Raw genomic sequence first — 24,582 nt, 5'->3', positions numbered from 1 at the left:
GGAGTACCCGGTGAAGACTAAGGGTGTCACGATTTCGATTTTTTATCGAAATCGATCGAAATTACGTCACGATTTCGAGCATCGAAATAGAAGAGAGGACACTCGATTCGATGCCCCCCCACCCCCCCCTACCCCCCCCCCCCCCCCCCCCCCCCCCCCCCCGCCGGCCGCCGGCGTGCCGCAAGCCTTCCGCAAGGATAGACCTATTTTCTATTTTTGCCGGACGCCGCAGCGGTAGGCCTCCGGCAAATGGCAAGCTAGCACAAAACACATCGAGCGGGACAGGAAGACAGAGGCAGTTTCAAAATAAATTTCCGGTTACCTTTCAGAAAAAAACACTCGCCAGCTCCTATTTCGCAAGCTTATCAGCAGAACGTGACGTGGGCGTCGCCGGGCCATGTGCTCATTCACGGTTTAGACACCAGCGAACATGGACGCGGAGAGGTTTAATAAATTGGAGGTGGAAAACCACAAAATAATATATGACACGGCACATCCTTTTTATAAAGACTGTAATGTATTGTGAGTTTGATGTTCGCGATTGCTTGTTGTGCCCATCTCGCTTGCCGTACTGAGCGGCAGCCGGACGCGGAAGACAGAAATAAAGAGTGGCGCTCGCCTTGAGCACGCACTGACCCGACTCTCGTTATTAATATACTTTACAAGGACAACCAAAAAAAAGATGCTGCATGGAATCTCATAGCAGAAGAAGCACAGACTTTCTGTATGTTTGTCGTTGTGAAATGCCACATGATCGCGCGCGCACGGTCCCGCGAGACACGTTGGGAAGTGGGCGGCGACGGAGCTGCCGGACCGCAGCTGTGCGGAGCCGGTGTGGATTGACAAAAAAATTGACCCGTCCGGAGCACGCAGTCAAGACGCACCGCACCGCAACCGCAGTCAGTGAAAACCCGGGGTTAGCTGACTTCTCCTGCAGTCATGATGGCAAGCGCGGACAGACACAGCAATGGTGCTTCAAGCCGCTCCCGCTTCTCTCGTCACCAGTTTGGAAACATTTTGCGTTCCCGGTGAGTTATGTCGACAACGTTCACGTTGGTCGATAAAAAGACCACAGTTTGCAAGATATGCTATGTGCGCGTACTGTACTCGGCCACGGGAAACACGACAAACATGACGGGACATTTACGCAGGCATCACAAAGATTTAGATTTATCAAATTCAACTAGAAGTGGGAAAACAACGGTCCAACCAACTATTTCATCCTCATTTACAGTGAAACTTCCACACACTTCAGCTCGCGCGAAAGCTATAACTAACGCCATAGGTCTATTTATAGCAGCAGACCTGCAGCCTTATTCGGCTGTGGAAAACGCTGGATTCAAACATTTAATTAGTGTACTTGAACCACGCTACAGTATGCCCAGCAACTGTAAATGTTGGGATATAGTTTGTTCAGGCTGTATTTGTTCCATGACTTTGGATACAATATATTTTTTGTTGTTGTTGCACATTATTTTAAGAGGAACGCACAGCACACTGTTGTAACCAAAAACAGTCAATAGATGGCAGGCACCCACTGTGACTTTTTGTTTTTGTTTTTTTATTTTTTATTTTACACTTCAGTAAGAACAAGACGGTTAACTTTATATTGTAAATAAATTCTTTGAATTTGATCATTCCTGCCTAATGTCAATTATCATATATTACATAAATTTACACAAAAATAATATGGAAATTGCATCACCTATATGTAGCCGATCTTTTGAAATAAGATTTACTGTACAATGAATAGAACCAATGATCATAGACTAGCCTTAGCCTACAGAAGCATATGCCTCTGTGTTATAAAGTGGGGGAGCGGAGAAAAAAAAAAAAAAAAAAAAATCGAAAAAAAAATCGAATCGTGACCCCAAAATCGAAATTTAAATCGAATCGTGGAGTTGGCGAATCGTGACACCCCTAGTGAAGACCCACACAGGCACGGGGAGAAAATGCAACTCCACCCAGAAAGGCCGAAGCCTGGATTCGATCTTGCTTTAAAACAATACATAACAGAAAAAAATGTTTTGCTTTTATATCAACGTTAGTTTTTTTCAAATCAGGGGCCAGTTCTTCTAGTGAGGCCTCCTAGCCCCGCTTCACCTGGGAAAACCACAGCCTCACATCCTGCCTAACAACATAATCAATTGTTGTCCCTCAACACCGATTCAGATTAGGTCCTGCACAGCATCAGTGTGCATGTTTCCCCTAACTTTGGACATAATACACTATTGTGTTGAGAATTCAGCCACTGTGACTGGTTGAAAGCAGTACTTTTTTTTTTCTCTTTCACCTGAAAAGAAGAAGGAAAAAAAAAAAACTGTCATTCCGGGCTGTTGTGCATATTGTACATGCCTGTATGTGTCTTATGTGGACGCAAACGCAGTGCCTAACTCAAATACAAAAAAGTGCGTTCGGAGAGGCAGCGAGCTAGCCTCTCATTTCCAAATGCATGCTTTGTAATAATAACCAATAAGCAGCTTGTGTTTGAACTGTTCTATCTGTACAGCATGACAGTGGGCGCTCGGTGTCCCCCGTTGGTCCTTTTTAGGGGCAGTCTAAATAACCAAATGGTACATTAGAAAAATGCTAAGAGTTTTCGAACGGTCAGAGGGGAACAGAAAGTGTTCTGAGAATCATTTCCCAATGCACCCATATATAAGGCGAGGGGACATCAATGCAACAGGAGATCTTACGGGAGGAAGAGAATGGCCAAATCAGTGAATTTAAAACAACATCTTAAACAGTGAGCCTGCACATTGAGCATAAAAATATGCTCTCGGACTGGTGCAGTTAGGGTTTTCCACCATAAATGCCTCCGGCAAATGGCAAGCTAGCACAAAACACATCGAGCGGGACAGGAAGACCGACGCAGTTTCAAAATAAATTTCCGGTTACCTTTCAGAATAAAACACTCCCCAGCTCCTATTTCACAAGCTTATCAGCAAAACGTGACGTGGGCGTCGCCGGGCCATGTGCTCATTCACGGTTTAGACACCAGCGAACATGGACGAGGAGAGGTTTATATTGGAGGTGGAAAACCACAAAATAATATATGACACGGCACATCCTTTTTATAAGGACAACCAAAAAAAGGATGCTGCATGGAATCTCATAGCAGAAGAAGAAGAAGAAGAAGAAGAAAAGGTTAAATCAAAAGAAGTCCACCTCTCTTTCTGCTTCTCTGTTGAGCACAGACTTTCTGTATGTTTGTCGTTGTGAAATGCCACATGATCGCGCGCGCGCGGTCCCGCGAGACACGTTGGGAAGTGGGCGGCGACGGAGCTGCCGGACCGCAGCTGTGCGGAGCCGGTGTGGATTGACCAAAAAATTGACGCGTCCGGAGCACGCAGTCAAGACGCACCGCAACCGCACCTCAACCGCATCCGGTGTAAACCCGGGGTCAGGTCAGGAGACATACAGTACTTGTACAGTTCATCACCTTTACCATCTTGGAGGTGTGTTTGGTGTCAAATCTGAGACCATGGTACTCAGTCAGAAAAGGGTGGAGTGCCCTCGCTGCATTGGCGATGAGATGCTATCCCAAGTGGAGGAGTTCAAGTATCTTGGGGTCTTGTTCATGAGAGCAGGATGGAGTAGGATATAGACAGGTGGATCGGTGCAACATCTGCTGTGATGCAGACTCTGTACCAGTCTGTCGTGGTGAAGAAGAAGCTGAGCCAAAAGGCAAAGCTCTTGATTTAGTTGTCGATCTATGTTCCTACCCTCACCTATCGTCACAAGGTGTGGGTTGTGAGCAAAAGAACAAGATTCCGGATACAAGCAGCTGAAATGAGTTTCCTCCACAGGTTGTCTGGGTTCTCCGTTAGAAATAAGGCGAGAAGCTTGGTTATCTGAGAGGGACTCAAGAGTCGAGCCGCTCCAGATGAGGTGGCTCGGGAATCTGGTCAGTATGTCTCCTGGTCGCCTCTCTACTGAGGTGTTCCAGGCATGTCCCAGCCACAGACTGTCACATTTAATAATCACATTTAATAATGAACGCAGATGCAATATTATAGAAGCTCTGATGGACAGAGGCCATTTTTAGAACAGGTTTTGTGACCACGATGACCGGGATAGAGGACAGCCAGAACTGTGCATACACATGGGTGGATAGATGAGGGCAAATCGCCAATAGGCAGATGACAATGATGATGATGCTGAGCCCAAGTACTAATGCAGAGTTGTGTGGCACGCTTTATTATGCTTGAGTTAATTAGTCTCAAATAGCAGCTCTACTCTGTCATACATCTCTATGAAAAGCACCACAAGGATCCCCTTCAGCAGAACAAACAGATAAACACATTTACACACCTCTGACTGACAACTATCTGACAGAGTTACTGCTGGACTGGTGAGGCTACGAATAAAATACAAAACCTATAATCCAGGCTTTTGGATTAAAACGTTAATCTGAGCCATGCTTTCCTCTGAAGACTATTGCTGCTGCTGTCTCATGACAGCAGACACAGGGAAATAAATAGAAGGACGGATGGACTGAGGGCTTGCTGGATGCAAAACAGGAGACAACTGTCAAGTCTGTGTATCCGAATCTTACATTGCACTTCCACATTCATGAAGACATGCCTCAGTCTCAGCTGCATGCCAACCTTTTGAGGGAGAACATGTTTTTCTCACCCTCAACTACAGATGGTTTCAAATAAAATATCAATTTGTTTTTTTTTTTCTTACAACTCAGCAATTTAACATAAAGCCAAATTAGATGGCTCAACTGTGGCAAATACAAGAGTAGGAGTATTGCGTGGGGGCAATCCTCACACTCTTTCACATTTGGAGTTCTTGGAGCGGTCAAGCAAGGTGTGACCTCTGCAAAATATTTGTGGCTTGGAGTTGGAAACATATCTCAGGTCAATAGTTGCCATTGCTTTTGCTACATATAATTAGGCATTTCAATCAGGCAATGTTAGCGTGATTGATTCCGTGTTTGCCTTTTAACCTGGCTCATTTCTTAGAAAATGATATGGAAATAATTTTCTAGCGTTGTCTGTTTCTTAGCGGGAATTGCAATCACTAGTTGTATTTTCAAAAAATTGTCACTAAAGTAGCTCCTCATAGTGTAACTACTGAAAAAGGCTTAAAAAGAAAGGGAGGTGTGGGGGACCCTGACAAATGAATTCAAATTAGTCAATTGACTGATTAATTGCCCATTGTCTACTTTTAATCAAATGTGACGTAGCTCTAAATTGTAATATACAAACCAATAAAAAATGTCTATAGAAAACATAATTCTTAGTTAAAAATCAACATCTGCATCACTAATAATACTGTATCTGAACATTTTGGTAACACCCCTTTAATATTTTGGTTACACAACGTTCATGTTTATAGGGTCTCTCTATCAACTACAAAGCCTGGGAAGATGAGTATGCATCTTGCAGGCCAATTAATACTGTGACAGATGACGCTGTACATGGTCAGCATCTTTGTGACCTTTCCAATCAGGTTCCGACCATGGAAAAAATATCGGAAATATATTTCTATAAAGCACAGATGTGTTAAGTGCAGATGACGGCAAACAGCTAGAGTATCTACTGACCCACACACATAGAAAGGCTTTATTCCTTTCATATGCAGCTTATCCAGCAGCAAAGTCATCCCAACTCAACCGCACTAATTGTTCTCTGCCAACAGAGGCAAAGTGCTGAGAAGAAAAAGTATAGGCTGTATTCTGTACCACACTTTCATTTGATTTATTTATCTTAAAGGGGGGGTTAAATATAGAATATTATTTTTAAATTATTTGTATATTGTCTCTGGACAATACTGGCCCACTATAACTGGCGCAGCCAATTAAGTGTCAAATTACATAAGGAGGAATCTCTTGCTTGTTGCCCATTTCAGAAAATCTGACTGCAAAAACAAGCCATGGAATTTGCCAAACTCTGCCATCAATTTACATAATACCACCCATTCAGCACCTTTCTCCATCCATGACTTGGCTGGTGGGCTGGAAAAACAAATCCACCAAGCAACGGTCACAGTCTAGCTGTCCAACAATATCATGCTAAAGCCAGCACAGGAAACAGCGTTATCGGCATTAGCTTCTGATAACCAGCACGGCTATGTGATGAAGTGCTGCCTCCACAAGTGAAAATAAATATGGTGCACTTGGGCTGTACCAAAAATTCAGCCACCAAAAATTTTCATGCGAAAGTGGCCCAAAAGTGCATTTTTTATTTCGGTCCAAAAGACTTTTGTCATAGAAACAACATAGCTGAAACAGGACGTTGTGATGATGCAAGCACGCACCAGCACTTGATTTGGTCACACTGTTATTTTTTTATTCTTTGTTTTTTTTTTTTTTTTTTTTTTGTGCCGCGGGCGCTACAGCAAGACAATGCATGCATAATAGTTGGTATAATTTGGTGTATTGTATAATTCAGGATCAATATGTATTGTGATAGACATGTCTGTATGTGCATACAAATATGATATACTGTATATGCGATGCAACTGCAGTATGAACACTCAAAGTCGCGCTCATCCTTACACATCCGACCTATACAGCTACGTAAGCCCAATATGCACTCCGGGAGGCAGGGAGGAATGCTTGAGAGGGAGACTACTGACAATCGTCCATCAATCTGCACTTTAGTGAGTAACACAGCTGATTTTAAATTTGATTTGAATTGAATGTAATCCCACTTGAAACCTGAAGCATAAAGTTTACATTTGTGGTGATTGTAGTAATTCAGAGTCGACATCTTCGTGAATTGAGATCTTAAAAGTGTCTCCTCATTTCCCCAAAATACATTTCTACCTCCCCGCACCTCACCACTGTCAATATGAGATGAGAAGATAAGTCCCTACATGTGGTAGTCGGTACCATATCTACTTCGGATTACACTGTGCGCATGCTTGTCACATAACGGATGCATTCCGTTCACATTAGTTTTTATGATGTGTAGTGAAAAAACATAAATAAATAAATAAAAAATCAGACTGAACAAAAAAATCTGAATTAGGCATCATTCCCTTCAGTGTGAACATAGACCTGGTGACAGTCGACTGGGAAAGCTCTCATTTACGATCCAGAGTGCGACAGTGCATACTGCATACCTAACAGGCGCATAAATAACAATATGGGAAGATTTGCACGACTCAAAAAAAAAAAAAGTACAGTTGTGTACGTTTTCTGACTTGAGCACATGGGAGAATATGCCTCAGGGTGATTCAAGCAACATTTTAGTGGAATGTACTTGGCCTCAACTTGGCCAAGTGGTTTGGTATATGCTCTGTGACTGAAGGGAACCAGGTTTGGCTACCTAAACATGTGGTGGATATAGTGGATAAGATGAAAAACTTGACTTGGGACCTCTTTTTTTTTATTTTATTTTATTTTTTATTTAGCATATAAATGGATAAAAAGTTATTTGGATGATAGATATCAGTATGTGCAGTTTAAAAATACAAATTCAAAACAATTGAAGATTACTCATGGAGTTCCTCAGGGGTCTGTGCTGGGCCCTAAATTATTTATATTGTATATGAATGATATCTGTTGTGTCTCGAAAATACTCAAGAGTGTCTTGTTTGCGGATGATACAACTTTCTACTGTTCTGGAGACAACTTGAAGCAGCTTCTGACTACTGTGGAGTATGAATTAAGTACAATAAAAAATTGGTTTGATATGAATAAATTATCATTAAATTTAAATAAAACCAAGTTCATAGTTTTCGGTACTAGACCAATCACTCATCAAGTTAAAATTAGGGTGAATTTAATTGAAATAGAAAGGGTGTATGAAAATAAATTCCTTGGAGTAGTTATTGATGATAAATTATGTTGGAAACCACACATAGAAAATGTTAAAAGGAAAATGTCAAAAATCATAGGGATACTCTATAAAACCAAGGAGGTCCTGAACATGAATTCACTATATACATTATATAATACATTATTATTACCATATTTGACCTATTGTGTGGAAATTTGGGGAAACACATATAAAACAAATACTGACACTGTTTTTAAATTGCAAAAAAGAGCCATAAGGATTATTAATAGATCAAAATATACAGAATCAACACATCCACTATTTATTAAATTAAATACAATGAAATTTTATGACTTGGTTGAGTTTAAAATAGCACAAATAATGTATAAAGTATACAATAATCTACTCTGCCACAGTACTCAAAAGTTGTTTGAAATTAGAAACTGTCCTTATGATATAAGGGGTACAAGTGTATACAAAAAACCCAAAACAAGAACAAATATTAAGCAAAGGTGTGTCTCCGTTAAAGGAGTTAATTTGTGGAATAACTTGGGAACCGAACTGAAAAGATGTAATTCACTTGTTGAATTTAAAAGAATGTTTAAAAGTAAAATTCAATATTATTATTTAAATCAGATATAAGTTAAGAAGATTGTAGAAATGATTTATTCATTTACTTATTTTTCTTTGATGTATTAATATGAGTGTAATGAAATTTGTATATATGTGTGTTACTAGTGTATTTTTATTTCTATTTTTAATTTATTTTTTTATACGAGTAGCATTATATTTTCTTTTATTAAAAATGTAATTTATTATAAATAAGTGATAGGATATGAAGAATAAGGGGTAGGACTGGATAAGTTTTCAACTTCTTCCTACTCCCTTGAACATATACATAGATATTTATTGGATGTTTCTTTTATTTTATTTTATTTTATTTTTTTTACTTTTAACTTTGTGTTTATATAATTATACGTGTATATGTGCATATGTTCAATAAACTTCAAACTTCAAACTTCAAACTTCTTTTTCTGTATAGAGTATGCATGGTCGACCCCCTCCCAAAGGTTTTCTCCTGGTGCTACGGTTTGGCACCCATGACCAAAAAGGTTTGTTTACAAATTCTGGATTCAGTTCACAGGTGCTACATGGTTGCTTCTCAATGCTCTTTAGGGATGGGTTAAATGCAAAGAATAAATGTCGTCGTACCTTGTACATGTGACAAAGTACCTTTACATACCTTATAGACATGCGCTTGCTGTGTTTACTATTGTGATAAATGGATGGAGGTATGACTACCGTAGTTCTTCTCAATTACATAATTAGGTATGATCATTGTAAATTCATTAATTATGTAACCGTTACAAATTTGGTTGATTACGTTGGCATTGATTGTTTTGTGTCTTGTAGCAGTAAAGCGAAACTGGAGTGTGTAAAGCACTTGGAAATTATTTCATCAGCCTAATTTTATGATAGTCATCTTTCATTCACTAATCACTGCCTGTGACCTTGGTGGTGCACAGCTTGTGTTTCACATACCAAATGTGTGATCATAGACAACAATGTTTGACTTCATTGAATTTGAAATACTTGAATGTAATTCCCACTAAAAATATGTACTTCGCAATTTTGTAGTGTTGCCACAATGAACCAGTGTACACTTAAATAAAGCACTCAACAAAGGCTACGCTGAGCCAGCTTTCACTGTTTAATTTCATAAATGCCAGCTGCAATGGATGTAATGGATTCATAATATAACGTCTATAGTTAAAATACAATAGCATCTAATTGCTATCATGTCTTACTTCAAGAAACATCGTTATGCCTGTACACTGATAGCAATGCACAGCACAGAGCAGAAATCCAAAAACTAAACTCAATGACTGATTCTTGCATCAAACAGTAAACCATTCTGAATTGACAAACATGATGAAAAGCGTAAAATTTGGATGGGACCACTGGACAGTCAGGATGTTTGGGAAGAATTTGTTTAACTCACCATGACACCATTGTATTCATATAATATCAAACGTGCAATGCATTTGGTTTCCGTTGTAATGAATGGAGGCAATTTTTTCAAATCCAATTTTTGTCTTAGGAATGTGGCAAATACCACAACAACAACAACAACAACAACAACAACAACAAAGATTGTACAGTAACTCAAGTCTCCATGGCACAAGTAATCAATAGAAAAAAAGTAATTTTAGGGGTGAACAACTCCTTTAGTGTTTTATTCCAATGCAAAAACACTACATCTTACCACAAATATTTGTCTTATTTCTATTTCAATTATTATTAGCATTATAATAGATGCAAATTGTCTAAAAAAAAAAAAAAAAAAAGTTAATTTTTGAGGTGATAAGTCTTATCTTAAATGTAATGAGACAAACAAACGTTTGCTTGCTCTTTAAAAAAAAAAGAAAAAAAGATGAAAACATCACACGTCTTGCGATGTGGCTATCGCACATGCGCACATCGCGATTGCGATATTCAAACGGTATATCGTGCAGGCCTAGTATACGATCTATCAGCTTTAACGCAGTCTCCTCACTCACTGATGACACAGCATGGGTTCACTATCTTGCTCAGTGATTGAACCCGCAAGCTCTGAGTTGGGAAACGACCACTCTACCTCCTGAGCCATGCTGCCCAACAGTTTTGGTCGTATCATGTGTAAAGTGCTCCGATAATCTCTCAAGACAGTCTAAGACTAACTTCCACCACTGGTCAAGAAACCAGTCCTCCGAGAGAGCTCTCTTATGATCATGTCGTCTCACAACCACGAAAACAACCAGACTCTTATGTAGGCGCCGCTGTTTGGCGAGTGTTTCCAAAGAGAACCACAGGCAGCAGCATTGTAAGGTGGTAATGTCAGCAATGAATACTTCCTTTGTAAAATACTTGTTGCTATCTGGAGACCCTACATTTATCCAAAAATAAAAACAAAACCATCTACCGTCTACCGCCCAGAGACTGCTGGGAAAGGCTCTGGCATGCCCCCAACCCTAGTGACGGAAGAAAAGCGAGTTTCAGAAAATAGATGGATGAACATCGGGTAGGATATTACTTAGTTTTATTTACCAGCGCTTCCTCATTAATCAGTCAGAGAGCATTTCTGATTGACTACATTCAGTCACATCACAGTCTGTGGTGTCAAGTGGCTCAGGAGACATCAGCTTCCCTTCAACACACAAATGTTCTTGGTTATAAATATAGTACACGTTCATTATTTAAGATTTCTGGCCTGATTCATTTTGGACCGAATTATCTGGATAAATCCACTCTTAACCAATCCTCAGAAAGAAGGATAATCTGACAAAACAATTAAGATTGTCAAGTATTTTATGTTCTTGCTCAAGAAGGGGCAAACTGGGGACAAAACAGATTAATTGTCTTTATGTGGGTAGTGGCTTCAGGTTCAATAGGAAACATAAAAAAGTAGATCAAGGCTCTTCAGAATAGCCCAATGTTTTTGTCTCAGCAAATCTTAGGTATTTTTAGCTTGAGTCTTTATACTGTTGGAGGACCCATGACCTGCAGCGGAGAACAAGCTTTCTGACACTGAAGCTAAAACTTTGCTCCGGAATGCCTTGATACAGTGGAACTAACCCCTCCATGTCACACTGGGGAATGCTCTTTTTTTTTTTTTTTGTGCGCATGCAGAGGCTAGATTGTCGGTACGCTTTTGTTCAACAAGAAAAAGCCAAAATGTTCAAGTGATGGAACTGGAAAATGCCAAAATACACACTGACAAGCCACAAAGCATCTGGGACAGTACACTTAGACAAAACTGGAGCTTGTCTAAATTTTTATTTGTTAATTATCAGTAAATGTTTTATTACTTATGTCAGTTTCAAGTTATTTCGGTGATCTTTTTTTTGTTTCTCTTCTTCTTTCTTTAACCCCGTGTCCATGCATGTATAATGCTGATTTACTATTGATTATCATTATACCAGACTGAAGGTATATTTATAGGGACCTTCACTTTATGGTAGTAGAAACTAAGGGCAAGCGAGACAGCGTTATAACCAGGCCCAGAACTGAAACCTTTGTATTCAGCTTATCTACACATACACCAGGTATTTCCCCCCCACATGAGCCTCCCAACTCTCTCTTACAACATATCCACACAAATAGACACTCACAGCCAAACACACACTTTGGAATGTGTAGATAGATAAGGAGTCATGGCCCAACTCTCTGCCAGTTTCTCATTCAAAAGTGTCTCCCTCAGTTTTTCCCTCTCCACTGTTTGGTTGTTTCATTTCAATTTGACTCACTACACTTATTTACACAATACTTACTTGGTACTTTATTTTTTCTACTCCATCCATCTTTTTGTGAAAAGAGCAGTGTTTCCAAACCATACTGTATCTGTGACTGTTAATACTGAAACTCTGTATACCACATGTACACAGGCAATATTAGACAAAGTGCTTATTCAAAATGAGTCTCTCTGTCTGCTTCAACTGTACACACATGAGCAAAAATTAGCTACTGTTTGTCTTTATGGATTATCATGACAAAAGCAGTACCGGTATTTGAATGCCCAAACTGGCAGGCATTTGTAATATTGTACGACAAACATACAATAACAAAATTCCATTCAATTTTTAAGTTGCACATCATCTTACAAATGTTCAAATATGACAAACTGTTGACAGTCACATGGCGACATGAAACAAGAGGCCAAGCCCACTCAACGGCATTCCCAAGCCCTCTGAGGATTTTGCTACAATAGACATTTTGTGGGACAGAATCTATCGCGAATTAATGAGTTACTGTTTGACAGGCCTTTTTCCCAAGCATTTAAATAGCAACGTAATTATCAATTCCCAAAGAGCTGATTGAGATAGGAAGGGGGCGCTTGCATTCGTCATATAGAAACACAGACTAGTGTCAAACTAAGTAATTAAAAAGAGCAGACAAAAAGTCGGGAATCAATAATGAAGGCTCTCATTATTTCGGACTGTCAAAAACTGAGTGAACATGTCTGTGTACAGCGGAGCCACTTTGAGCAATTGCACAATGAGAAACATGGATAATGTGAATGGCCGTTTCTAATATAAACTCATAACATTTAAAGAAAAATAATGTACTTCATTTGATAAATACCATGGTTTCAATAAAAAAACGAATAGAATCAGAAAATCGGTTTTGAATTAAAAGATGTGAGTGCATCAAACTGAACTAAATTGTTACACTTTAAGACATATCTTTGAAGCAAATTACACATTTACAATAACCTACTTGACAAGTTCATTCAATTTGAAAAATGACAACAAGAAATTCATTGCATCACATCCTCTCAAAATGAACCGTACCATAATCGAACCGTTAATCTCACTGAATCTAACCAAATTGTTCATTTTAAAATAAACCGTCCTTGAATCATATCACACCCAATGTATGAGAGATCCACACCTCTAAATATACAGTAGTTTTTGGTATACGCACAGGTTGATTATCCATTCCCTCTATTAAAATACAGTGCAATAACAAAATAAACAGACACATAAGCAAACGACTCAAATAGTGTGGGTGTGTTGTATAAAGGCATGTAAAGCAACAAGCCTTAGGATGAATCTGTTCCATCCTATTTCTCTCTTCCCTAACCAGCTGAGCCATGGCAAACCCAAATCATCCCCCGTGAATCCACAGTCTCTCTCTTGCTATCTCGAACTCTCACACACACAAAACACCCTGTGTCAAATCCCTTATGTCTGTAATAGGACTGATAAATCCCTGCAGAGACCTACCCTGCCCTCCACTGCCCAGCCCTGTCCTGCCAAAAAAGGCCAGCTTGGAGTGTCCTGGCTTTGCTAGAATGGGTATCTGATGAGGAACAAAGAATCTATCAAGACAGGTTATGTAATATTTTCCAGAAAGCTTTTGAGCACAGAGTGAAAATTGTTGAATTATACATTGCTAAAAACCAAGACCATTTTCCGATTTAAATTAAAGCATAAGCACTCACATTGTACAATACAAGGGACTCAGGACTTTCTAAACTAATCACAACTCTTTTCAAGACGCTAGCACTACATCAGTGACTTTGAGTACGGAAAATACAGTCAGTATATTGTTGCTGTTAGGCAGAACCCCCCCTCCACCACCACCACCACCACCACCATAAATCAATACTTTGGTCTGTCACCACAGCATCTGTTATAAATATTATATATTATATATAATTATAAAAATATCAAAGTATTAAAATTACAGCTCTATAATGTGCTTATTTGACATATTCAGGGAAATAAAAACAGCATTTTTTTTCATGTAACATTTTATTTAGTTTTTTTTAAACAAAGTATAGGAAAATTGGTACATGTGCCATGTTAAGTTTATAAGTAAGTAAATGTTGATATTCTTCCTCTGCTTTAATTTTTCTTAGCAAGACACAGTGTCCAATCACTGGTGAGCTATTTTTGGATTAATTGAAGGCAATTAACTTCAAAGACGCTGCTGGTTTTTATTTTTTAGGTGCAATGCAAGCTGCAAAGGCAAACGTTAGCTGCCTATTTAAAGTTAACGAGCAATATTGATTCCGATGCCTGTGTATCGATACGTGTATTGTAATGAGGCCCGCAACAATATATTGCCGTAACGATTTTTGGAGCACACCCCTAGTAAATATACCCGCAGATGTGACACACTTTGTTGACTTTTAAAAATATCTATATGGAAGAATTATTATAATAAACTTAGGTTTGTGTGAACGCCACAGGTATAAGCTCTGAAATGTTTTTTTGGAATTATGTTTCTATCTGATTCAGGATCTGAGATATCAATTATTTAGTAGGCATTGACAATATTGTTGTTTCCAGGAAAACTTCAGGTTTTCGTGGGTTATTCTAAAGTAACCCATAGGTTTAAGAGGCATGTTTTAGCAGGCATTTTAGGCCTTGATGGGTTACAAGGACAAACAACAAAAGAAAAAGGGTGGACGAGGAAAATGTGTAGGTGTTGGAAAAGTAAGAGGGCACAGTGTGCCTGCAACACCCACATATCTCATTGGGGGGGCATGCATGTGGGGACTACCACTACTAATAAATTCATTTTATCTACCAACCACTTATGCTCATTAAACATCAATTGAATTGGAAACATTGTGATTATTTTTTCCATAATTGTATTGAGGTGTTTATTATCCCTTCTCACTTGTCAATAACGTTCAGTGGTTGAAGGTGGTGTACGACGGATTTCCCTCAAAAATAAATGCTGGATGTATACAAATGAAATCTGTCTCAATTAATCAATGCCTCTGGGCTTCTGTTAATGTGTGGTGGTGATTGTGTCCTCAACCAACCCCCATGGGTGCCAGTTTTGAATGTTGTGTTTATAAACACCACTTTTAACTTCTGCTTATCCTTGTATGACAATTTATAATGTTAAAATTACACTATTTCCTTTACACTTCACACAAACATTTTGCAATACCAACAGTTTGGGTTGTAGTACTTGATAGTCTAATTTTAAACTAGCATCTCAGAATGGTTTGAGGTTGACCTATGAAGAGGAGGAGGAGGAGAATAATATATTTTTTTCTGTCATGTACACACATAGCCTACACAAAATTTGACATATCACAGCAAGCACACACAGTTAGTGGCATCCACTGCAGCAGGGGGCTGTTTAAGGACCCGGGCAGCAGTTCAGGAAAGCAGTGTCTTGCTCAAGTACACCGCAGCCGTGGCAGGTAACAAACTTACACAAACGGTTGAAGATGAAAATTAAACGAAATGGACTAATACAGTGATTATACTGTAGAAGAGAGGTAAACTAAGATATGGCATGTGACTCAGATTATCGCCAGTGCATCTGAACACACACATATACACACACACACACACACACACACACACACACACACATTTTGTCCATTCGACCCTGCAATAACCCTTCGTCATCCCCTCCTTTAGAAGGTATTCTGTTTTTCTTCTTTTTCCTCTCACAAAAATACACTTGACTCATCTGTGTGTTTGTACCATTGGTAGTAGCAAATCAAATAATTTATGTTGTAGTGTCAAGGCACACTTAACACCGAGTTGAAAACTGGACCAAAACTGGTAAAAAAGAAAAAAAGAAAAAAAAAAAAAGTGAAAGAAGGAATTCAAACTGGAGCCCTGACGAAAGGAATTGCCCCGAGCTGTTGTTTTCAATATGGGCAAGAGAACACCCCATCATCCATAGTGACAGTTTACACCTGCTCACCTTGAGGTACAGGACAACATCCGACCAAGGCCTGCTGTATGCATATGGAAGGTGTGTTGCTCCTTTTCATATAGGTTGACAAGGTCAGAGTTACATTATCTCTCGTATGAATTTATATTGTAAAGGCATTGCTCTGAGCAATTCGAAAGCTAAACCTCTAACCTGGTTTGTGTTTCCACCGCGGGGTGTTTTCTGGACAGAGTACGCTGCGTCAGCTATGTAAATAGTGTGACATCATACCAGCAGGACACAGTGTAGCTGAAGTGAAACAAAGGGCAAAGTTAGGAGTATATCCAGCATTTAGTGTTTGCACAGCGTTCCATGGACTTGTTTATTATAAGAAGACAAGCTTTATTCGAGATAAGGCACATTCTTCCCCTCGCAATTCCTGTTGTTACACAAATGTAGCCAGATTCATCAACAAATTGCAGAATCACTGGCTTCTTCCTAAGAGAAGTGCACAAAAGTACAGATCTGTTTTTGGGGAATTTTGATAATAGAAATGCCCAAAAATAACTCCAGAACCCAAACTTGTGTATTGTATGAAAAGACACCACAGAAGGACTTCTTTCAAAGCCATTTTCAGAAGCAAAAGGAGTACCAACTCTACTTTTAGTATAGGGGTGTTAAAAAAAAAAATCGATTCGGCGATATATCGCGATACTACATCGCGCGATTCTCGAATCGATTCAATTAAAAAAAAATCGATTTTTTTTTTTAAGAGCTCAGAATTGTTCATTCGGTAGCCTTACCGATTCAACGTCTTATCATCATTGCCTTTTTTTTTTTTTTTTTTTTTTTTTTTTGTGTGTGTGAATCGATTTTTAAACTTCCATTTTTAATGGAAAAATATTCAACAAAACGTCTGACTTCGGGTTAGGATTCACACCTTGAGCATGGAAGAATGTTATATGAACGGAACATTAAGCCTTAATATTTTATTTTAATGCTGTTCAAACAACACCTCTATAAGACTGAAATTTCAGATAAATAAATAATACATTTTCATATAAATCTTACACTCTACAAGCTTACTGATTAGTATTTTCTAAATTTGAATGAAAAAAAATCGCAACAATCGACTTATAAATTCGTATCGGGATTAATCGGTATCGAATCGAATCGTAACCTGTGAATCGTGATACGAATCGAATCGTCAGGTACTAGGCAATTCACACCCCTATTTTAGTACATGTGAAGTATTTTGGAAGAACACGGCCTAATAATACTCGACACAAAAATACCTAAATCTAAACAGATTTGACGGAGACATAAGACAACTGTTAGTCTTTTTCTGTTGTATACCGTAGCCAATCTAAAACAAAGTATATAATTTGAGAGTGATTAGTTACTATTTGAGTGGTCACAAGATTATTACGTTGGTCAAGATGCATTAATAGTAAGGGTGTCACGATTTCGATTTTTTATCGAAATCGATCGAAATTACGTCACGATTTCGAGCATCGAAATAGAAGAGAGGACACACGATTCGATGCCCCCCCCCCCGCGCCCGCCGCCACCGCCGCCACCGCCACCTCCCAGGAAAGCAAATGAGACGCAGCCATTCAGCTACTAGCTAACGGCACTTGTTAGCTGACTTCTCCTGCAGTCATGATGGCAAGCGCGGACAGACACAGCAATGGTGCTTCAAGCCGCTCCCGCTTCTCTCGTCACCAGTTTGGAAACATTTTGCGTTCCCGGTGAGTTATGTCGACAACGTTCACGTTGTCGATAAAAAGACCACAGTTGCAAGATATGCTATGTGCGCGTACTGTACTCGGCCACGGTGTTACGCCCGGCTCGTCAAGGGGAAGGGAAGTAACACAATAACAGAAAATATAGAGTAGATAAACACGGGTCGACTTTAACATCTGAGTAGTTTTAATTGAAATTTCAGGCAGGGGTTTGACAAGGGAGTGAAAGTGGAAGGTGAACAAATAATAACCGCATTTGACAGAACTGACAGAACGGAGGAGAAACAACACGGATACACAATAGCGTCGCGCTGGCACAGTCGTCCAATCGGAGTGTCGCGCTGGCACAGTCGTCCAATCGGAGTGTCGCGCTGGCACAGTCCTCCAATCAGAGTGTCGCGCTGGCGCATTCAAACTGAAGTACCATTATACGGGCACCAGCCGACACAAACAAACACATACATACTAGGGGAGCGGAGCCGGCGGCGGGCCCGAGCCGACAGCCGTAACAACGGGAAACACGACAAACATGACGGGACATTTACGCAGGCATCACAAAGATTTAGATTTATCAAATTCAACTAGAAGTGGGAAAACAACGGTCCAACCAACTATTTCATCCTCATTTACAGTGAAACTTCCACACACTTCAGCTCGCGCGAAACGCCAGATCCATAGGTCTATTTATAGCAGCAGACCTGCAGCCTTGGAAAACGCTGGATTCAAACATTTAATTAGTGTACTTGAACCACGCTACAGTATGCCCAGCAACTGTAAATGTTGGGATATAGTTTGTTCAGGCTGTATTTGTTCCATGACTTTGGATACAATATATTTTTTGTTGTTGTTGCACATTGCACATTATTTTAAGAGGAACGCACAGCACACTGTTGTAACCAAAAACAGTCAATAGATGGCAGGCACCCACTGTGACTTTTTGTTTTTGTTTTTTTATTTTTTATTTTACACTTCAGTAAGAACAAGACGGTTAACTTTATATTGTAAATAAATTCTTTGAATTTGATCATTCCTGCCTAATGTCAATTATCATATATTACATAAATTTACACAAAAATAATATGGAAATTGCATCACCTATATGTAGCCGATCTTTTGAAATAAGATTTACTGTACAATGAATAGAACCAATGATCATAGACTAGCCTTAGCCTACAGAAGCATATGCCTCTGTGTTATAAAGTGGGGGAGCGGAAAAAAAAAATAAAAAATAAAAATCGAAAAAAAAATCGAATCGTGACCCCAAAATCGAAATTTAAATCGAATCGTGGAGTTGGCGAATCGTGACACCCCTAATTAATAGGGTTGTCAAAAAAAAAATACTTTGATATTAATCGATACTAAATCTAGTATTGATTCAAGATATTCAATTATTTTGGTTTTGTTACGTTTCAGTCTCGCAGCCTCTTACAGGTTACAGACACACACTCTACTTCCAGAAGCCAATGTTGTGCCGGAAATAGACGGACAAAAATCTGCAGCTTCCAATGCCTTCACCACAAGCCTCCGGCAGGCGAAACCAAAACTTATCAAAATGGCAACAGTCGGTGGAGGTACTTCACAACCCATTTTACTTGGACATCCAGAATGTAAACGTGCTGTCTGGAAGTACTTCGGGAACAGGGCTGACGGAACGGGAAAGCCCACAAACTGTGACCGGCCAGTCTGCAAGCATTTGCTTCAAGGCAGTAGCACATCAAATTTGGCCAAACATTTGAAAGGTAGGCACCACAAATTCTACGAAGAAATTTAACAGGTGGGTAAATATTGTGTATGCGTACTACTTAGCATTTGTCAGGATGTACCAACGAATAAGTGCTGGTGCTAAACGCCACTTGAGAAAATATCCGGAAGACGAAAGTTAATGTTATGCTCTGTCTATTTTTACATTCATCCGGGCACTTTTAGCAAAGTGTATATGTCTCCATTTTACATGTAATATATTGTAATGTTATTATCAGAAAGAGGCTAAAAGCCCACACAGATAAGTTTAAAGTTGCATTGCATATGATCTGTTAAAGCAGTACATTCACACACAGTCACAATTTTTACACAAGATTTTTCTAAACAATGAATACAAAGCTGAATATGTTTTAAAAATCTAAGCCATTGAAATTGCAATTCTTTGCACTCTTAGTACTGTTATAAAGATATTTTGATTGCTGAATTGATGAGTGTTAAGTATTCATAATTTCTACCTCAAAAAAATTAATAAAACGGTGATTTTTTTTCTCTCACCATGGATATAAAATTGTTAAGAGTATTTTTTGCTAGCTTCAAATCAAGGTTAAAAATTTAGTATTGTAACAACACTAAATAATATACCTGTAGACCTCATGGGAAGAAAAAAAAACAAAAAACAAAACATTATTCACAATCACTACTGATGTTTTAATTAGGTAAAAAAAATGTGGAAAAAAAAACAATTGCATAAAACTGGGGAAGCGAAGTGAATGGATAATAAACTAGACAATTGCTACTCAATGTTGTGTTTTTCACTGGCCAATCTGCTGTGTTCTGACCTAGAACAAAAACATACTATGCTCCATTCCTCCTTGCACTTGGTCGTCTAATTACGTTTCCCTCCTTCAGTGATGTAAATGGTAAAGTGTAATCATCAAAGCTTAGCTACGGCTGTTCTTGCCTCACTATGCAGCACTAATTAATACCACCTCCTGCATTCAAATGCATATCCTACTCATTTCAATTTTAATTTAAAACAGAAGCCCGAAGACTAGCAGGTCTAGTGATGCTCTAAATAACATCAACTTTCTTTTTGCATCCATGACGGTAAACAGGAATGGATTGAGGCCAATTGTAAAGGCCAGTATTGCTCATTAAAAATAGGATATAATGTGTTTAATGTTAAGATCTTGGAAGATTAACAGTGTTTACAATTTAGCCTGGCTAATACAGTGAACAAAATCATTTTCATTTTCTTCTTGGCTCAGACTGCATACAAAATGATAGGCATTCTTATATAGCAAGTCATTTGACAAGAGACTGTTAATGCATTAAGCACATATAGATTGGCAGGTGAAATTTTAAAAACATTTAAAGTTAGGCCCAAATAAGCACTGCTTTTAATGGGCAACTCAAAATGTTTTTATAGTTTTTTTTTTTTTTTTTGTCTATAGCTATTCTAGGTTGACAAACTCTGATAAGAAATGGTACATGGTTGCAAACAGCAAGGCCACACTTTCCTGCTATTGTCAAGATGGAGAAACTCACACAAACATCTGACTGTCTCGACACTGGTGCTATCACACAAGCATGCCAACTCATCAACACACCCATATAAATACATTGAATAAAACATTCCAACTTTTTATTACAGTTAAACACTAACTAACCTAATGCAGTGTATGACTCACTACCAATCTATCATGACTCATGAGGCAGAAGTAACCGGACGACGAAAGACGAACCACAGCACAGACATATTTGATTCACAGGATGATTTCTAAAAGTGACAATGCATGATGGAGTTGTCACGAAATTGAGTGAGGGCATGTCTACATGCAGCCTTGAATGCCTGCTTTATATTTCTCCATTGCCTTGGCACTGTCTGCTAATCATGCAGTGACGTCTGGGCCGAGGTCAACGCATGTGAGGAAGATTGTGTAAGGCTCGCCAAGGGTTGGTGGAAGAGTTTTTTTTTTTTTTTTTTTTTTTTTTAAATAAAAGCCCTACATTAACATCCATCCATCCCTCCATTTTCTTAATCGCTTGCTCCTCACAAGTGTCGCGGGGGCTGCTGGAGCCTATCCCGGCTGGCTTTGGGCAGTAGGCGGGGTACACCGTGAACAGATTGCCAGCCAATCGCAGGTCACACAGAAACGAACAGCCATCCACACTCATACGCACACCTAGGGACAATTCGGAGCACCCAATTAAGCTGCCATGCATGTCTTTGGAATGTAGGAGGAGACCGGAGTACCTGGAGAAGACCCACGCAGGCACGGGGAGAACATGCAAACTCCACCCAGGAAAGCCGGAGCCCGGACTCGAACTTGCATCCTCAGTACTGAGAGGACGTGCTAACCACTTTCGACCATGCCACTCCCCTACATTAACATTTACTATGTGAATGATTTAAGTATATTGTCCATGTTGAATGAAGTGCTTGTGTAGTAGTATTATTACTGGAGGCAGGCAGATAAAAAGGTTGGCAAGACAGACAATCTCACCACAAAGGAATATGTTCTGAATAGTTTCATGTTCATGGCTTAGTAACCAATATTGCTCAAAATAGCTTGTTTAAAAAATAAATAAATAAATAAATAAATAAATAAATAAACACCTTTAGCTGATAGGGAAGGCTCCAGAGTAGACTGCCCCTATTAGTGGCATTTTCTCACTAAAAATTGAGACAGTGCAAACAAATTGTTCATTAACTCGCATATCATGTGTGATTGAACAATAAATGAATAAATGTGCTTCTTATTATCTTTAATATGTTTTAACGCTGACAAATTTCTGCTACAATTCGGCCCATTTATCAGAAATATAGTAAAACCGTAATAGTGTGCGCCCGTAAATTTTGTACTTGCACCCGTAAAAATTCAGGTGGGCTCACTATGCTACTCGTTTAAAAAAAAAAAAAAAAAAAAAAAAAAAAACATGCCTGGAGCCCTGCATACAGCATACTGTATATTTTACAAAGTACAGAATGAGAAAATTTGACTCACAAAAACTCTACACCTAGTACTACTAGTTAGCATTTTACAATCGGAAGTGATCCGAACCATGTGCACCACAACACCACTACATTACAGTTGACAAAGCTGGTTTCGTCTAACTGGAACAACTGCTCAAACCTGAATTTCGACACCTCTAATAGACAAACACAGCACATTCCTGACTTGTCAAAGTGGAAAAAAAAAAAATCTACATATTGCAAGGTACTATTGAATACACACGCACGCGCAGCTGTAAAATAAGAGGATTGACCCACTTGAAAATACACTCAATGGTCTGCTTACAAAATACTGCTTTTCCTTCGACGAATGCATGCTAAAACCGATACACTGGAGGTACACCATGCAATTGGTGGCGTTGTAGGACTACTCTGTCAGACAACAGGACAGTTACAAAGCAGTTGTTCTGCTGTCTGTAAAGACAAGAACTGACCCAATTTTCACATGTTTCAGATGCTAAATGCAAGACAGTATAAATATCGCTGTGGCTGGGCAGACTCCTCATCTAGAACAATCACTTTTCAAGAAACCAAAAAAAAAATGGCACACTTGTTGAGCCATTAATATTGCATTGTCAAAGAGAGAAAGCCACCATTAAAACGCAAGCAATCAACAATTTAGGTCAATAATTTGTAAAGAGACCCACGTGGGGACTGACCAATATATAAATTGGTGAAAAAAAAATATGTTGCTGATTTTGGACATAGGAGGTTTGGACCCAACACAGATGATATTGTGTATTAAAATGCCCTTTGTTTTGAATTATCGTTGGACATGCCTTGATGTTTCATAAGATAAAAAGATCAAAGAGTTTACAAAAGAAAATGCTTCAGGTCACAACAACTGACACATCAATGGGGGGCCTTCATTTCCCTCTTTGAGATTCAGAACATAGATTGTGGCTTAATGATATTTATTAAGAATTGATAATTTCTTTACACCCCAAAAATGATAAAAACCTACATAATATTTTGCTTAACCAAGTTAACCATTCAACACACCCTAACTTAGCAATTTGCAAACAATAGTGTAATGTATTCGTTAGGCTGCACTGTACCTTAGCTAATCTATTATGACGTCAGGGTCACTTGCAATCAACAGGTTGTCTTTGGAGATGCTACTTGGCCACACAGCATGGTCAATGTATCAGTAAACAAATGCATTTTATCAACTAGAACAAACTGTACAAAGTCAGATTTTGAAACGAGAAAAGAATGCCTGGTTACAAGATATGCTACCAAGTATAGATTGCAGAATAACCTTGAGCTACAAACACAACCACCATTGTGCCTGGTGTCACTTTAACAACCAACAAGCGAACTTTTATAGCCACGCTAACAAGGAATTAGAGCGCATACTTCCCAATCGTGCTAATTTTAGCGATTGGCGTTGAAAGGACACAAACACTTGAGCATTCCCCCCTCGAGCAGAAACCCACCTTATTTGACGTTTTGGAGGACATTTTCCTCTCCTGTTCGGCTCCCAACCTGACAGCTTAAAACCGATCCGCTGCCTTTGTTTTGATAGTCACTTGGCTGAATGCAATATTTCCCTCCAGTTGAACAGTCGCCCAGCTGCCGCCACGGCGGGCCGTTGTGTTATTTCACTTTATCCAGGAAACATGTCACGGAGAGGCGTGAGGAAAGTCCAAAGTTCATTATCTTATCGTCGGTGCCTAAATCGTCAACGTCATTCCAGATAGGTACCGAGACAGAAAACGCCGGTCGAAAAAGAACACACACACATGAGCACACAAAGGCGTGACTAAGCTCACTTTGTGTGGACGTCTCGCAGCTAGTGTCCACCCCTGGATAAAAAGTTGGGAAGAGAAGGCATCACTACGACGGTGTACAGCAATGGCAGGCGGGGTGAACCAGGACCTCTCCCTGCTCTGGGCTCTTTGAGCGACTGCCGTATCTTGGCTGCGCAGAACAGACCATTCCACAAACATAGGGGAGTTTGAATTGGAAACAATGACAATAGTGGTCATGTAACGACCTAACACATACCTAATACACTTTTTAAAGTTTATATATAGAATACATATCTTCTCTGATCTCTATTTGTGCTTGATTACGTTTGACTTTGTACATTTTTAACGAGTTCGACAAAATGTCGACCCCTGTTGTCCCGTGGAATACATAGTCCGGGATACAATGAAGAGAAGCGACGCCGCTGTCCCTGCTGATGCTGAATGTTCACTTTCTA

General features: G+C 39.3%; 1 protein-coding gene across 13 annotated transcripts in view; it reads right to left on the bottom strand.

The window, feature by feature from the left end:
• The window catches only part of tjp1a (tight junction protein 1a), a 126,949-nt gene that overhangs the window by 45,868 nt on the left and 56,499 nt on the right, over positions 1-24,582 (bottom strand). The window contains exons 1-2 of one of the 13 annotated variants that reach the window (XM_077519066.1): positions 23,813-24,273; positions 16,125-16,220 (exon numbers count right to left, since the gene is read on the bottom strand). The exons of 10 other annotated variants lie outside the window; for them this stretch is intronic. Coding sequence is in view for 1 of the 3 variants with exons in the window: in XM_077519065.1 (XP_077375191.1) it covers positions 23,813-23,836 (24 nt within the window). In the remaining 2 variants the exon portion in view is untranslated. Of the gene's footprint in view, positions 1-16,124; positions 16,221-23,812; positions 24,274-24,582 lie in introns of those variants that run through there. 2 more of the 13 variants (XM_077519065.1, XM_077519068.1) reach the window with 2 other exon arrangements.

The sequence above is a fragment of the Festucalex cinctus genome, chromosome 4, assembly GCF_051991245.1.
Source record: "Festucalex cinctus isolate MCC-2025b chromosome 4, RoL_Fcin_1.0, whole genome shotgun sequence".
In the NCBI taxonomy this organism is placed as follows: Eukaryota; Metazoa; Chordata; class Actinopteri; order Syngnathiformes; family Syngnathidae; genus Festucalex; species Festucalex cinctus.
The sequence above is the reverse complement of the archived record's forward strand: the minus strand, read 5'-3'. Positions and strand labels throughout refer to the sequence as shown.